Below are 15,337 nucleotides of genomic sequence, written 5' to 3'. Positions count from 1 at the left end.
GTGATGGTTTTTGTCCAGTCCTGCTCAACCTGCCATTGGAAAGGCCTGTAAAAGTGTGCCTAAGACCTTCCTGTACCCAAAGTTCTGTTATTCAGGGTTTAAATTCAGAAATTTCACAGCAGTCCCTACTTTATTATGAAATTAATGAAAGTGGTGAGGGAAGTGGTGAGAAAGGGCACAAAATTTTCAAGCAGCAGAAGTCAGCTGCTTTCAAGGAAGAACTTCCTCAACCTAGAAACACCAAGGAGAAATACATGGCAAAACCTTCTGTTCATACCAGAGCATTTTGCAGTTGTTAAGGAATTATCGCCCAGCTTTTACTAGTGCTGTTCTTAGCTTCACTTCATAAGGGGCAGCAGCTGGAACAGAGAGCTTAAACAGTCATGAAGAAAGATAATCTGACATTTACAGGAAGGTCTCAATGAAATAAATCCTTTTCAATGGAAAAAGTCACCTTTTTTTTAGCTGTGTCACTGTAGAAGAACTATTATATTCTATAAAACAGTGCTCCAGTGTTGATCTGACGTAAGTGGTCATGGTTATGAGCATACTTAAACAGCACTGAATTGTATAATTAATTATATGATAAACCTGTGTGCATGGTAAGGAGGATAAAAATTACATATTTGCAGTTAACATAAGCAGGCTGATCTGCCTTTGCATTGTTGGTGGTTGTCATTGTTTGCTTCTCACACACAAGCTGTCTCCAATACACGTGGAGTACCTGTCAGAACCAGACCGAGCAGTTTTTGTGAGACAGCACAAGTGCTCATATCTAGACAGAGCTGAACAAACTCAGGTCATTTATGCAGCCTGGTCGCCAGTACATGAAAAAGCCGCATCTTCTCAGGGGCCTTTTGGCGATTTTGAACATCAGTCTGAGAGGCACAATGCAAAAGGCTCTGTGTTGCATTGCCATGCCAAAAAACATTCTCCTTATTGAGTTCGCTGGCATTTTGGTCTTTCATCTCATGTGGTACAAAGTAAAGTATTGTACATTAGGGTGGTGGATCAGCAATATTTTAAACTCAACATGGACTGAAGTCCTGATGATGATTTACTCTTAATTGGCTCTTGATGTGTGCATTTAACTCTACAGGATTGTCTGCTGGTGGTTAAAAATGGCACTGAAGTCTTCCCATTCCACCATGAGTGTGTTTTAAACCCTTTAAAGAGAAAAAATAGGCTCCTCTGGCAGCAAATAGAGGTAACCACCAGCCTTTGCTAGATACCACCAATTAAAAATCTAAATAGCAAGGTAGGAGGTGGTGGAGAAGGGGTTGTTCTTGGAAGCGGGAACCCTAAATGCCTGAAACCAATGAAGTAACATCGTAGTTACTGAAAGTGTTCTCACTTCCCCTGAAGCAGTAATTTGGCAAAATACCCTGTCTCATGGGGCATCATGTGATTTAGCATCCTTGTTTTCTGGAATAAGGCTTTTCTAGATGCTCAGTCACATTACTCAGCTCATTTATGCCTTTGTTAGAGACTGTCAAAATGATGCTGGGTCAAAAAGTTTGAAACAGCAATTTATAATTATTTTTTCCTGCATTGGAAAGCATGTTTAAACAAGTCAATCTAATGAGCTCTGCATTGCTCTAACCAAACATGTGCAGGATGCTCACCCAACAGCACTTGTATGCTTCACTGTCAAAACTCCTGCCTGGTTCAAACGAAGCAGCGTGGAAGATTGCAGGAAGAAGCCAGCTCTAGGGAGGGAAGTTTCTTGCCTCTTTTTCTTGGTAATCCTGCAGGAGAGCCTCTGCCACATGAGTCCCTTAAACATCTGTGCTTACGGACTCCAGCCAGAAGGGCACCCTCAAACTGACAGTTTCCATCTTCCTGGGTGTGTGATAGATGTCACAGCCTCTGTGCCGATTTCTAAAATATCACAGCTTCTCTCTTAGTAACAGGCAAAATAAAATCCTGAGAACACTCTTGTTTCAGGTTCCTCACAAATTTGAAGTATCCTTTGGGTTATTTGTCCCAGACCCTACACTAGCTGATCAAGATCCCTTTTTAGCAGCTTTTCTGGATGTTATGTCCATCCAGTTGCTATCCCCAACGCTGGCTGACTCGAAGTTAAAAGGAGATGTTTAGAACAGCAGGATGTTTTATTTCCTTTTTGGTGTTCTTCAGCAACAGATATTTATTTGGTTCTCTTTATTTAGTAGTGCCCAACAATAGGATGAAGGGCAATGGGCACAGACTGAAGCACAGGAGGTTCCATCTGAATATGAGAAGAAACTTCTTTATTTTGAGAGTATCAGAGCACTGGAAGAGGCTGCTCAGAGAGGTTGTGGAGTCTCGTTCTCTGGAGACATTCAAGACCTGCATGGACATATTCCTGTGCAATCTGCTCTGGTGAACCTGCTTTAGCAGGTGGGTTGAACTAGATGATCTCCATAGGTCCCTTCCAAGCCCAGTCATTCTGTGATTGTGGAAAGTATTGCTTGGGAATAGTTTCACTGACATTTTTCCCCCCTCAAACCACCCTTGTTATAATTTGCATCCCACCTTTGGACTCTGCTAGTAGCTTCCTACAGCTTCATCAGCTCTCTTTAATTGACCCAGTCGGTATTTCGTTGCTGATGTGGTCTTCTTTTTTGTGATCTTGAATCTGGTGGCTATGAGCTAAATGTATTGGTGAAAGTGGCCAGCTCGTAGGATACCAAGGTTTGGAGGGGACACGTGATCCAAAACCCTTCTTCAGTCAGGTAGCTTGAGGCCTGGTGCTGCAGGTTTGAATGTCTCTAAGGATGAAGGTTCAACAAGCTGACACCCTCAGAGGCGTTCTGGTGTGGGACTGGTTTTTTAAACCAGCTTCAACAAACCCTTTTCATGACTATGAACCCAGCACAGATTTATTTTTCATTTCTGACAAGGAGTTCTTCATTCACCCCAGATAGAAGGAAACAGCAACCTGGAAAAAAACAAAATCCAAACAACCGATGTTAAAAACCGGTACAGGAAGAACGAGTCACCTTTTCCCCTTCTCTTCACCATTACAGGAAGGACAATTCACCTTTTCCCTGGTCTCGTGACTTCCATATTTCAGCCAGTCAGTGACACAAAATGGTTTCTACTTGTGCATTAGCCGATTTCTGCTCTTGGCACCGTTTCTTTGTTTTTGGAGGGACCTACATCACATTTGCCGCATGGTTACTAATGGGGCTTCTCTGATGGGTTTCACCACGGTCTTTCTGAAGGGCCCGAGATCAGAGGGGAACCAGGCAACCCCAGGGCTGCAGGGCAAGGGCAGGAACAGTTGACAATGAACTATTGAAAGAGGGAACAGGCGGCCACTGGGAGCTGTGACCGGCTGTAACACTGGGAGAAGAGTTTTAGGGCAGCAGCCAGAGACCTGGGAAACACCATGGGGAAGAAAGGTCAATAATAATTTTTTAGAAAGTTAAGAAGAGCTTGATTTTCAAATACAACATGAAAAAGAAAATTAAAGATTGCAAGGAAAAAGGCTGTATAATGCAGTGGAATGTCTTAATTATCACTTTAATACACCTAACAGCTGTAAATTAATTTCCTACTCTCAAAGAAACCCTGAAATACCAACTATAAAAATAAGCCACGTGTAACTAACCAAGAAAAAACAAAGAGTAAAACCATGTGTGACACCACTTCCTTGCCAAATGGTATTAAAAGCCAGCCATGTAATTATGGCTAAGACAAATGTCAAACTGCAGTTCAAAACATTACAGCCCTCAAAGAGTTAATTAAATGGACTCCATCTAAACTTCCCGATACTTGATTTTTTTGTGAAGCATTTGCTTGAGTTGCAGCCCTAAGCTTGCTGTCTGGGTATCGTTTAAAACATCAGATGAAGGCTGGCGTCTGTGTTTGGGCCCAGCGATGCATCCTTGGCTACGACCGCATCATCCCCCCACCTCGTGCTTCACACAGTGCGATTTGTATAACATTACTGCAAAAAGGAAAAAGAAAAAAAGGATAAATCAGCCAACTGCTGAGAAAGGTGATGCCAACCCAGACATGGAAAGCATGTCCCCCTCTGCCCACGGCCCTGTCTGCCTCTCTGTGGTCAGACCAGAGGTATAAACCCAATCCAATGCTTGTCACCTCCAAAGCTCTAATGCTTTAAATCAGTCCTCCACTGTCAACGTCTTGTGTGCTAATTGCTGTGGGAAACAATCTCCCTGTAGCTGATGGACTGTTCTGAAATCCTCCCTTAGGCCTCAGATTTGTAGTAATTCTTTTTTGGCCTGTGCTGGCTAACCACACTTGAATGTGGCAGCACGTTTTTTTTTTTCAACAGGCCACAACTGCTTACACAAACAAAAACCACTTGGCAATTGGCAGCTCTGTGGTAATGCTCCGCTTTGCCTTGGACGTAGGAGCAATATTTGCTTTTTAACCAAACCACAGCAAGGTTACGAAGCCACCAGCTTCTGCAGTGAGAGGACAGAGCCACAGGGGCCTACGTGAGGTTTGATAATGGAGGGAGAGGACTTTGGAAAGACCAAACCGGGAGATTTCCTTGGGTAGAACAACACCAGCTGAGAGCAGAGCTGGGCCTTCATTTTCTGGAGGCATCTGATCAGACAAGGGTCTGTTCTGCTCATTAAGACGGGCACTTTACACCTCATTATTTTCTGGCTTTTGACAGCACTTAACAGTACTCCTTCTCTTTGATAATAGCGTAAATGAAGATCAATGCTACAAGCCCACCCCGCAACACAGGCAGCATTTCCAGAGACACAAGGTTCGGGTCAGTACAGGGCTGGAGTGGGAGTCCAGCATGGCACCAGTTGTGATGTATCTGCACAGCGTTCCTCAGGGTTGAGCTTCCACAGGAGTGGAAAAGGAGCTTCCCCCTGTTCCCGAGGAAGGTCAATACAGAGGGAAAACATAACTGAGTGTTCTTGAGGATGCCCCATTTCTACAAGATGGGATGGGCCCATCACCGGCAAAGCAAGGGAAACTCAGCAAGGAAGAACAGATTTTGGGCTGCAATCATGGGAATGTAGTCCTGAGGCTCCAGAGCTGCCCCAGGAGTGATGGGGACAATGTTCACCATGTCCCTGAGGAAAAAACAGCTCTTCAAAGACAGCACGTGGGAACAAGTGGGAGGTCAGTGGACATGCCCTGGTGGAGGTGGCTGCGGGCAGCCCCAGGGTTTTGGGTGATGTGGGCACCATGGCCCATCAGGAGGTGCTGTTTTGACCACATGGTTTGGCCACATGGTTCCCCCTGTGCTTTCTCCCTTAGAGAGACCTTTATTGTCCTGTATTTCCTCCCTGGGAAGAAGCACTTGTGACTTACTTCAATCAGATGCCACTCAATCAGTCTTTGGTAAAGAAAACAGCCTCAATATTTTTGTCGTTATTTTCTGCCTGGTATCTTCCTCCCATATAAAAAAAGTCACATTGCCATCTATCCCCTCAGCACCATCAGCAGAGGCAACAAATGACCTTGCTGTTCCCTCCCCTTGCAGAGCTGAGGACCCCAGTAGCCATGAGTGTTAACTCTCCAGGGAAGATCATGGCCTTGGCCAGAGGGAGAAGCTGAAAATGCCACAGAAGGGTTTATGGCAAGCTGCAGCTCCGTGCATCCGTGGGGCTGGCCCCAGCTCCTCCTGCTTTTGCCTGTCATTTGATTTCATCACCAGCAATCCACTGAGATGTGGTCCCCCAACCACCTGGTTCATGGCCACCAGCTCTCCAGCCACACAGGAGCATCTCTCAGTCCCTGGCATCTTCTTCATGAGAGATGCATCCTAATTAAATGATTTCAGTTTCGTTTGGACTTAATGGAGCTTGCCATTTTCTTGGAGGTGATGTGCCACAGGAAAGAAAATGGGCGCAAGGGAAGAATTTCTGAGAACATGCTGTGAATTTCAAGACTGCGTGTTATACCTGTGGTGCTAGTAAAAGTGCTGCGCTGAAAGTCATGTCGGCCTTCTGAAAATGAAAAAAAGATAAACTAGCCATGTAAATAATATTTCTGGGGAAACAAACAAACAAAATGCAAAGCAAAGCCCCAAACCCTAAAAACCAGGGACACTGTAGGAAGTTTCAGATGCAAACCAAAAGCTACACCCAAACAAGGCTGTCTCATGAAAGTAATCAACTATGGAGGTGAGAAAATTAAGAAGTCATTAAGTAAGTCAGACTGTTTGATTTTGTCATGTCCTGCCCAGATTTTGGTGTATTTATACCTAGTTAGGGGCACAGCATCATGTATTTCCAGCACCGCACAATCTCTGTATTCAGCGACTGAAGCCAGCACATTCAGTCCAAGGGCATAAGCTGCAGCCGATACTGCAGAACACACTCCACACTGCAGCTTCAGGACAAAAAACCTTCCCAGAAACAGGAACCATCAGTGCTCCAATAAAAGTTTCATATTAATTTTTAAAGTTTTAGAGGCAGTGAAATAAAAATAATTTTTTAAAGGTACAGTAATTTTTCTGGGAGACTTTGTCATTCCAAGTTCGGTGATGTGCAGACGGTGCTCACCTGGGTCAGTTGCAGGAACAGCGGGAATCTCACTGTGGTTTCACCCTGCTTTGCATCTGCTGGTCACTCCCCTGCTGCCTCCTATGGGACTTCACTGACTTGTCCTGATGTCTGTAAACAGAGTGGAAGATCAAGGTTGTGTGTCTTACTGCCCATGGGCACAGACACCAGCCTATTCTGTTCAGCTCTGCCTGTCATATATTTAAAACATTAAGCCTCCCCTCAGCATTTCCCTCTGACATTATACTTGAGGAGGCTTTAAATTCTGAGTTTAGGTAGAAGGTGAGCTCTAGGCTAGGACGTGGCTCTTGCGGGAGTTTGCTCTGACCTCATCACCCAGCTGATGGGAAAGAAGCTTTCAGAGAGAGCTGGCAGTGCTGGAAAGCTGAAGTTGTCCTCCGGAAGCTGCGTTGATAACCGTGGCGATCCCTGCAGAGCTGGAGGAAAGCTGCTGCACCTTGAGACAGAATTCTGGGCTCTTTAGAAGGGGGCAGGTCCTTGATGCTGGGGCAACGCACCACGCGGTCTTCAAGGCCAAGGACTTCATTGGCAAGTGTCTCGAGCTGCTGTTGCCCCATGGGGGAGCATTTGTCATGAAGCTGCAGACTGCCAGGACAGGTGGTCTCTCAAATGTGTATGGAGATGCCACCAGGAGGAGAGATCCCCTGCTGAGGAGTCTCGGGGAAGCTCCAAACCTCGCTTGTGACCTTCAAACCCAAAGCCCAACTGGATGAAGCTTCCCAAAATGATTTATTCACCTTCCTCCTGCTGGGAGCATGAGAAACAAACCCAAATGTACTCAAATAAAGTACCTTGGAGGAGCGAGTTTTCCCTGATCTGCCCAGACTGCTGCATGGAGACCATGCTTTCCAAGACACCCTGGGGATGAGATGCCCTGATCCAATATCTGCTAATTAGCAGGCTACAGGTTACAAAAATTGAAGCTTGATTTTGATTTACAGTCTATTGCTGCCAAGTGGCCACCTTTACTCCCAGCAAAGGCAAAACAGTTTATTCCCTGTTTTTTAGCAGAAACAGAGGAGCCGGGTCACGCAGAGGAGGAAGGCAGCTGTGGGCCACAGCTCCTGTCCCAACAGCACGCAGCTGGTCATTGAGCTACTTCTCCCAGGTGTGTTTTCATCTGTGAAATGAAGCAGAAGTGGACACCGGAGCTCTGACTACAGCAGCCCTGCATGAGCTGAGACCAGCTAACCTCCCAACTTGGCTTTTATCACAGGACTAAACCTGGTGACCTAACTTAAGCTCCTAATGCAGTGAGGCACCTACGTTTGATGTTGCAAAAGGGCAGTTTTTAACCTCTTATATGCCAGCAGTCACCTTGTCCAAGATGCAAACCAGCACCAAAAGCCTCAGACAGCAAACTGCCTCGAGTCTGTTGTTTGGTTCCCAGAGATAAGCAGCCAGCCCGCCTCCATGCAGCCGTCTGCTTCGCAGCTCTGAGCAACTACACACTGAGTAAGCCAGGAGCAAGGTACGCACCCACTGAGCTTCTCAGGTGTAATGGAGAGGAAAAGCCTGGCTCGGGATGTCAGTCCCTGGGCATGGAGCCTGCAGCTGGCGCTGAAACCTGCCCAGCTTTTGCCTCTCTGTCACCACTTTTAGCTCTCACACAAACTTACATTGGAAGGAGCATTGGTGCAGTTTAGCAACCTCTTCTTTTGACAGCTTCCAAGTGAGAGGGGAGAAGAAAAGATCCCCCAAGTCCTCAGTGTTAACGCTTTAATGCTTGCAGCATTTCTCTTTGAGTAGGTAATTGGGGTTGGGATAAGAGCAAAAACAGAGGAACTCAAGGGTTCTGAGGAATCTTTGTAGCAGGGTTCCTGCAACTGGAAGCATGAGAAGCAGTCCCCAGGTTACGTCAGGAAGAAACACAGAAGTTTAATAAATTTCCATTCCTAAACCTGCAGGAGTCACGTTTTCAAATTTTCTCTCCCATCTTTAAGGGCCAAATCTTTCTTCTATTTAATTTAGGCTAATATGCAACTGCTTAGGGCAGTGAAACTCCTGGAGTATTCTGAGAGCTCAGGCATTGACTAAAATACTCAATACAGAGAAAACCGTGACTGCTACAAGCGGTGGTTTCTTCCTTTCCCATCAGTTTTTAAAATTTCATGCTCAGACCTCTGGTTGAGCTCCCCTAAAAACGCCTCCCGCAATATCGATAGCTGTGCAAAGCTCAGCACAAACACGAGCTGCTGTCTTGCTAAATACTCCCCTTGGACTGTGCCTTTTTCTCAGCAAAGGCTTAAGCATTTCAGCACAGAGCCCTGAAACACTGAGATTACAGACAGAGCTGGAAGTGAGTGTAATCACTAGGTGTCCGACTCAGTGTCTGCACATCCAGCTCCTTGTAAGTGTTCACAAATGAACCCTTTGGATGGAAATTTTTCCATGCAAGATGCAGGCATCAGAATGTGTTTTAGCAGCAGTTGAACCTTTTTTATTTTTTTTTCCCCAATTCCAAACATGCAGAAAAAAGGGTAGTTTTTTAAACTCTTTTTTTTTTTTTTAATTATTTTTAATATTTGTTATAAACCAGTAAAGGCAACAGCTCAGCGATGTGAAAAACGACAGATATCAAGGTATGCAAAGGCTGGAAGACTGTTTTTCAGGAAGCTATGCATTTTTGGAAGAGTGTGGAAGTCTTTGATTTAAACAGGAGAATCTGACAAGTCCAAAGACGACTCCTCCACACATTCCATTCCCTGAGTTGTCTTACGTAAAGAGCAAAACCCAAGACTGCACAAACCATTCCCAAAGAAATAATGTCAGAGACCCTCTTTTGAAATTCCAGGGACAGACTTTGCTGCAGTCACTTCTCCTGTAAGGTAGGGTCAGCACAGCAGAACAGGAAGATCTTATCCTTTATTTTCAATATTATAAAATGCGGGCAGTATCTAGAATTCAGGGAGCCCCACCGGGATGTAGAAGTGTGAAATGCAGGGGGAAACAGCTATGAACTACATCAAACAGAAAGGAACAGTGATGAGTCTAATTCCAGAGCAGGAGGTGCAGCTTCTTAAGTGTCTCCTTGCACAAACCTGGAACTGAACTTGCTGAAGCCACTGGCAAAGCATTTGAATTTCATCCTCTATTTTAGTGTACAGAGAATTTGTACGGGGGATCACCTAGCTTCATGAGGTACGGTTCAAAAGAAAAAAAGGAAAAAAGTCACTAAAGGTGATCAGCTTGCAAATAATTAGGATGAAGACATGAACTCCTGTGCTGGTTTTGGCTGGGATACAGTTAATTTTCATCATAGTAGCCAGTATGGGGCTGTTTCGGATTTGTGCTGAGAAAAGTGTTGATAACACAGGGATGTTGATAACACAGGGATGTTTTAGTTACTGCTGAGCCATGTTTACAGAGTCAAGGCCTCTTCTGCTCCTCACACCAACCCAGCAGTGAGTGGGCTGGGGGTGCACAAGAAGTTGGGAGCGGACACAGCTGGGACAGCTGACCCAACTGACCAAAGGGACATTCCATACCATATGGTGTCACGCTCGGTATATAAAGCTGGAGGAAGAAGGAGCAAGACAGGGGACATTCAAAGTGATGGCGTTTGTCTTCCTAAGAAACCATTAGGCTCTCCCAGAGACGGCTGAACACCTGCGGGCCCATGGGAAGCAGTGAATGAATCCCTTGTTTTGCTTTGCTTGTGCGCACAGCTTTTGCTTTACCTCTTAAACTGTCTTTATCTATTAAACTGAACCCATGAGTTTTCCCACATTTACCCTTCCAATTCTCTTCCCCATTGCATTGCAGGTGGAGTGAGCGAACGGCTGCGTGGGGCTTAGTTGCCAGCTGGGGTTAAACCTCAACAGCTCCCTCCCTTATGTTCCATTTCAGCACATGAGGAAGATCCAACCACCACCGTCTCCTGCAGGACCCCACTGAAAGAAGGTGGTTAATCCCCATCTTCAGGTATCCCTGGGCTCTATTTACTGTACACTGAGCAAACTGAAAACTCCTCCTACAGTTCCCTCACTGTGTCCAGGGAAGAGCCTGCCCATGTAGCATCTAAATCCTTCACAAAATTTTTCCACCGAGATTGTGTGGTGACGTTCACCCTATTTTACTGCTGATGAGTGAAGGCAGAGAGCAGTAAAGACTCCAGCCTTCATTTTAAAACACAGGAATTATGGTTTTTATCTTTTTAGGTGTGATGCACAAGGCTGTAATGTCCTCAACACACTTTTTTAAAAACTAAGGTTGGGAAAAAACAACCCCTACACTCCTCCATAAGCCTGTGTGCTGCTGAAGAAAGGTTTCTCACAAACGTATTTGACAAGGAAGCCGCTTGTGCTGCTGCAGCGGCAGCTGGAGATCTCTGCAGCACGTCAGGCCTGCCCACGACAGCTTCTGCAGTGGGGTAATGCACACACACACCCCCCAGAATCAGGAAAGCGTGAAGCTGCTCTAGTTTGTAACTCCATGTCTTACCATGAGGCAATTTTCCTGAGCACCCTGAAGCAGATCTGAGAAGGTTCCAGCTCACCCTGCTCATGCTGCCACGGATGGTGGCGATCGTGACAAACCCCTGTGGCAAAATCTCCCAAGGTTTTGCCTATTGGAGCCCATGGTTTTCTACTCTTTTCTTCCTTTTCTTCCTGAAGGTGCTTTCTAATGGTTTGGCATAATTTGTTGTCCTACATATGTTTGAATAGAAGCGTAATTATGCCACAAAAGGGAGTCTTTTTTACACAACGAAACAGAAGGAACACAATGTAACTAGGCTGCCTTGGTAGAAAAGGCTAGTTTGAAACACACTCAGAATCCAGAGGACATTATAGATCAGACTAAAATAACAAAATTGGCCTGGACTATCATTCAGTCTACTGAGATTTTCTTTTTTTAAATATGTCTGTTAGTGGATCTTCTTAGTCATTTCACTGTTTAGCAGATCATCCAAACAAAATGAAAGTGTTTATGTTTTTAGAAGCATCGGGACATTAAGATATTCTCTAGGTTTTATTATTTCTAAGTAAGATGTCTCCTAAACTAATGAGTTCTTTATTCCAGTGTAGTGTCTTTCAAGTCATATAAGTAGGACCTGTTGGATAATTAACAGGTTGCAAAAACCCCACAAGATTCAAGAGCTTTGTCAACTAAAAGCTGAAGGAACCAGATATTAAACTGCTTCTGGAAACAGCTGTTGGGTTCTTTTGAGATCTTTATCCTTTATATCCCCATGGAAGAGCATCTGCAAAGATTAAAATAAAGCACGGGAAGCTCATCTCCATCATCAACCCACCCACAGAGAGAAGAGGCTTCCCCAGGTGGCTCCCCCAGCTGACAGGGAGCAGGGACAGCAAACCCAGAGCTGCGGAGCCGCGGCTACCTCTCCAGCAGTTCAAGAGAACATGTTTGGGAAACTTCTCCTCAAAAAGCAGAAAACTCCGTACCAGCACAGTACCCAAGGTTTCAGAGATGACTGCATTAGCTTACTTTATTCATTCTTGTAACATACTTCCAACTTTGATGGGGAGTTCTGCTAATACGTTGTCAAAGACAAAAAACCCCGAAGTCAGTCTGTGAAGACCAAGCAGTTTCATAATCTTCAAAATAAGTTCTTGAATTTTTTTATAGTATTTGATAGCAGCTTTTTATTGGTTACAAAACCTAAGCCCATATACAAAATTAGGAACACATTTAGATGCCTCTTTGAAAGAACGTTTTAGTCTATTTTAACTGATAGTTTAAAAAAATAATAAAAACAATGCAATTTTAAACACTGTTCTGAAAACGTAAAAGTGCAGCAATATACTTTGTTTCCTTTATTAACTATGAAATGGTGCAATCCCAATCAAAAGCTGATAAGGTCACAACATGAGGAACTGAGCAAATGCCTTGTCCTGCCTTACCCAGTTCTCCCATGTTCACTTTTAACGTAATGCATTGAGTGCAAGAAAAGGATCAAATCTTCACAGTAGTGGAAAACGGTTGTTTCAGTATCAATTTGTATGGAACCTCCGGGATAACAGTGAGTGCAGGCTGACCAGGGTTTCCGTCAGTCTATATGGCATATAGGGAGACTAAATTGAATTAGAAGGGGGCAAATATTTGTTCACAATAACATCTGCTGGAACTCTAATTTCACAGAAACTTTGTGACCTTACCTAACTTTGACGCTTTATTGTTTAGTTTTTTTAGCGAACACCACACAGTTTCAAGATTTTAGACTATAGTGTGTGAATAGGATGCAGTTACCATATGAAGCTTCAACTCAACTTTTGGGAAAAGAAAAAAGGCACAATGAACTTCAACTCAATTTTATGTGCACAAGAGTTGAAAAATCTGAGCCACCTTAAAGAGAAATTGATTCTAAAATTTATAAAACCTATAAATAATCAGAGGCCAAACCACTATATTAAAACAGATTATCTAGCAAGTAAAAATCTTGCAGTTTAAACATACGCTTGTATCCAGTTGCGATACAAGACAACTCACTCTTTAAAGTGGCTCCACCTTGGCAGATATATATTTAATGAATGCACACCTGCTATGCGTTGTTCATCAGTGGAAAAACAGCTGATCCACAAAGCTCTGATGGCATCTGTCCTTATCTTCATCACAGTAAATACAACCCACATCCAATAACTAAATTAGTTTAGATTTTTCTATCCCTTCACATCAATGCATTGGGAAATTACACCCAGTAAACAACAGCAACAAAACCAGTTTGTGTGATAGCTTACAGAATTCCAAAAGTATCGACCTTCACCCCAGCAAGACCAAAATCCCTTTGAAAATTACTGGGTCAGACGATTTTCCAAAAGCAACGACCTCACATATTTTATGTAAAGTTATTTAATGTGCGCTGCACATCAGGTTTATGCTGAATAACGGCAGCTTCCATACGGCCTCACACATCAACCAGTTCGTATCTTTTAAAATCGTGTGAATAAGATTTGAGACTAATTTCTGACTTACTCTTCCAATACTCCAAGAATGAAGCTTTTATGACGCTTCTAAGTAGTTGCTGGTTTGTTGCCAACCACATCATCATAAGCACTGGTTACTAAGTAAAAAATAGTTTAAGACTAAATTACAGTAAACATGAAAGCTCCACAGTTTAAACCCAATATAAATCAACCATATCCAATTATCAATTTAAAACAAAATATATTGACTACTGAAAGTTGAAAGCAAGATTCTTTTTAACTAATACAATTTTTGGACAGATCTTTTTTCCTACGGTCTGGGACTCTTGCTTTCAGCTTAACCAGAAGTTCAAGTCCATAACAGGTTGTAGCTCAGGTAAAATACCATGCACAGCATTTGATTACTTCAAAACAGCAGGAACACACAGGCTGAAGTGAGTGGTCAAATAGGGCTTGCTGTTCTCAAAAATTAGGTATAATGGCAAAAGCTTTACCAGTCCAAATCTATAGTTCATTCTCCAACCCTGGTTTCTGAGGCAGTTAATGAACACACATCAATTACTGATAGCTGAAGTAGTTTTTCTGTTTGTTTTAAACTTAAGTGTTTAATCAATTGCCAAGTGGTTTTTTCTAAGTTACTTTTATTTCAGTTTCACCAATGAAATTCATTTGGCTTGTATTTTTGAATCTATTCTTCCACATGAAGTATATGAAAATATGTTTGTGGAGGACGATGATGGAGGCTCAGAGCAAACTGGGCCCCTGTAAAGTCTTCCAAAATGTACGCATCATACCAAAGTGTCTTGATCCACAGCGCACCATTTTCCAAAGAAGCTACTTTTCCGTGGAAAGCCAATGTGCCACCACTATGGAATATTCTTAACAAAACTGCCGATTGCGGTTGTCAGCATGTGGCACCAGGAAAAAGGCAAAAAAAGGTAGTTGGGACTGTTAAAAAGAATTCTGAAACAGTTTAAGAGATCATGCATATGCATTTACGGTCCATGTGATAGTGACGTTTGGCAACTGCAAAGTGACCGATACATGGCTTGCTTTAGAAGCATCAAAACGAAGAGGCATGTGTGTCTTGGAGCCTTTTGTTTCTTCACTTGGTAGCCATCTGGTGGTGCTTCATACTGGTGTGGGACAGAGAAGCTGCACTTTTCTGAACTTAAAAATTAAATTCTTTCGTTTGAAGGTTGGCTGTTGGGTCAAAGTTGTAAGTACCTCCTTGAGTGGCTTCAGGAATGAGACTGGGATCTTCATCGATCTATAAAATACAACAACAAAAATACATGAGAGGCCAATTCCCTGCACGGCTCAGTACACGTAGAAGAGATTCACGAATGCTCATCTTTTCTTCTTTTTTAAAATGTTATTGCAATAAAATTGGATCAGTTTTCCCAGTTCAATTCCTCAAACACATTTACAAGGAAGAACACATCAACTCTGCTCTAATACCATCAGGGAAAAAAAAAACTGAAATGGTTAGAGACTGGGTTGCTGTTCGGTCAAGGCAGTTGCTATTTTAGCTGTATAATTTAATATTTCAGTGCCAATTTTTAGTACTTTTGGAGCTGGCTAATCACTACTTGTGAATTCCAAAATTAGTTTTGTACTTTCTCCCATTTTTTCAACATGAAAATAATTTTTATTGGCAGCTGATAGAAATAATTATATAAAGCTTAAAAGAGTACTCAGTATCTCCTATCAGAATCTGAAGGACTTAGAATTACTCATTTCAGAGCAGTTTTATATAGGTCTCATAAGCACAATCCGATTTTTTTTTTAAACCAGAAGTACTTCATTACTCTATAGATACAGAATGAAAGGCGTCAGTATCCATCTTCACCCAGCTTCTCCAGAGCTGTTAAAATTTAGGTATTTACTGCCTCTAGGAACAGCAAATAACAGTCAGTAGCATCAACATGCACGAATTCA

General features: G+C 43.2%; 1 protein-coding gene across 1 annotated transcript in view; it reads right to left on the bottom strand.

Moving 5' to 3' along the window:
* Positions 1-11,934: 11,934 nt before the first annotated feature.
* Positions 11,935-15,337, bottom strand: part of KPNA3 (karyopherin subunit alpha 3) — a 53,481-nt gene continuing 50,078 nt past the window's right edge. Inside the window, exon 17 of the mRNA XM_065860239.2 lies at positions 11,935-14,666. Within this exon, the coding sequence (XP_065716311.1) occupies positions 14,568-14,666 (99 nt within the window). The 3' untranslated portion in view covers positions 11,935-14,567. The remainder of the gene's footprint in view (positions 14,667-15,337) is intronic.

Source organism: Patagioenas fasciata, chromosome 1 (genome assembly GCF_037038585.1).
Source record: "Patagioenas fasciata isolate bPatFas1 chromosome 1, bPatFas1.hap1, whole genome shotgun sequence".
NCBI classification, from domain to species: domain Eukaryota; kingdom Metazoa; phylum Chordata; class Aves; order Columbiformes; family Columbidae; genus Patagioenas; species Patagioenas fasciata.
Note: the sequence above shows the minus strand (reverse complement) of the source record. Positions and strands in the feature narration are given on the sequence as shown.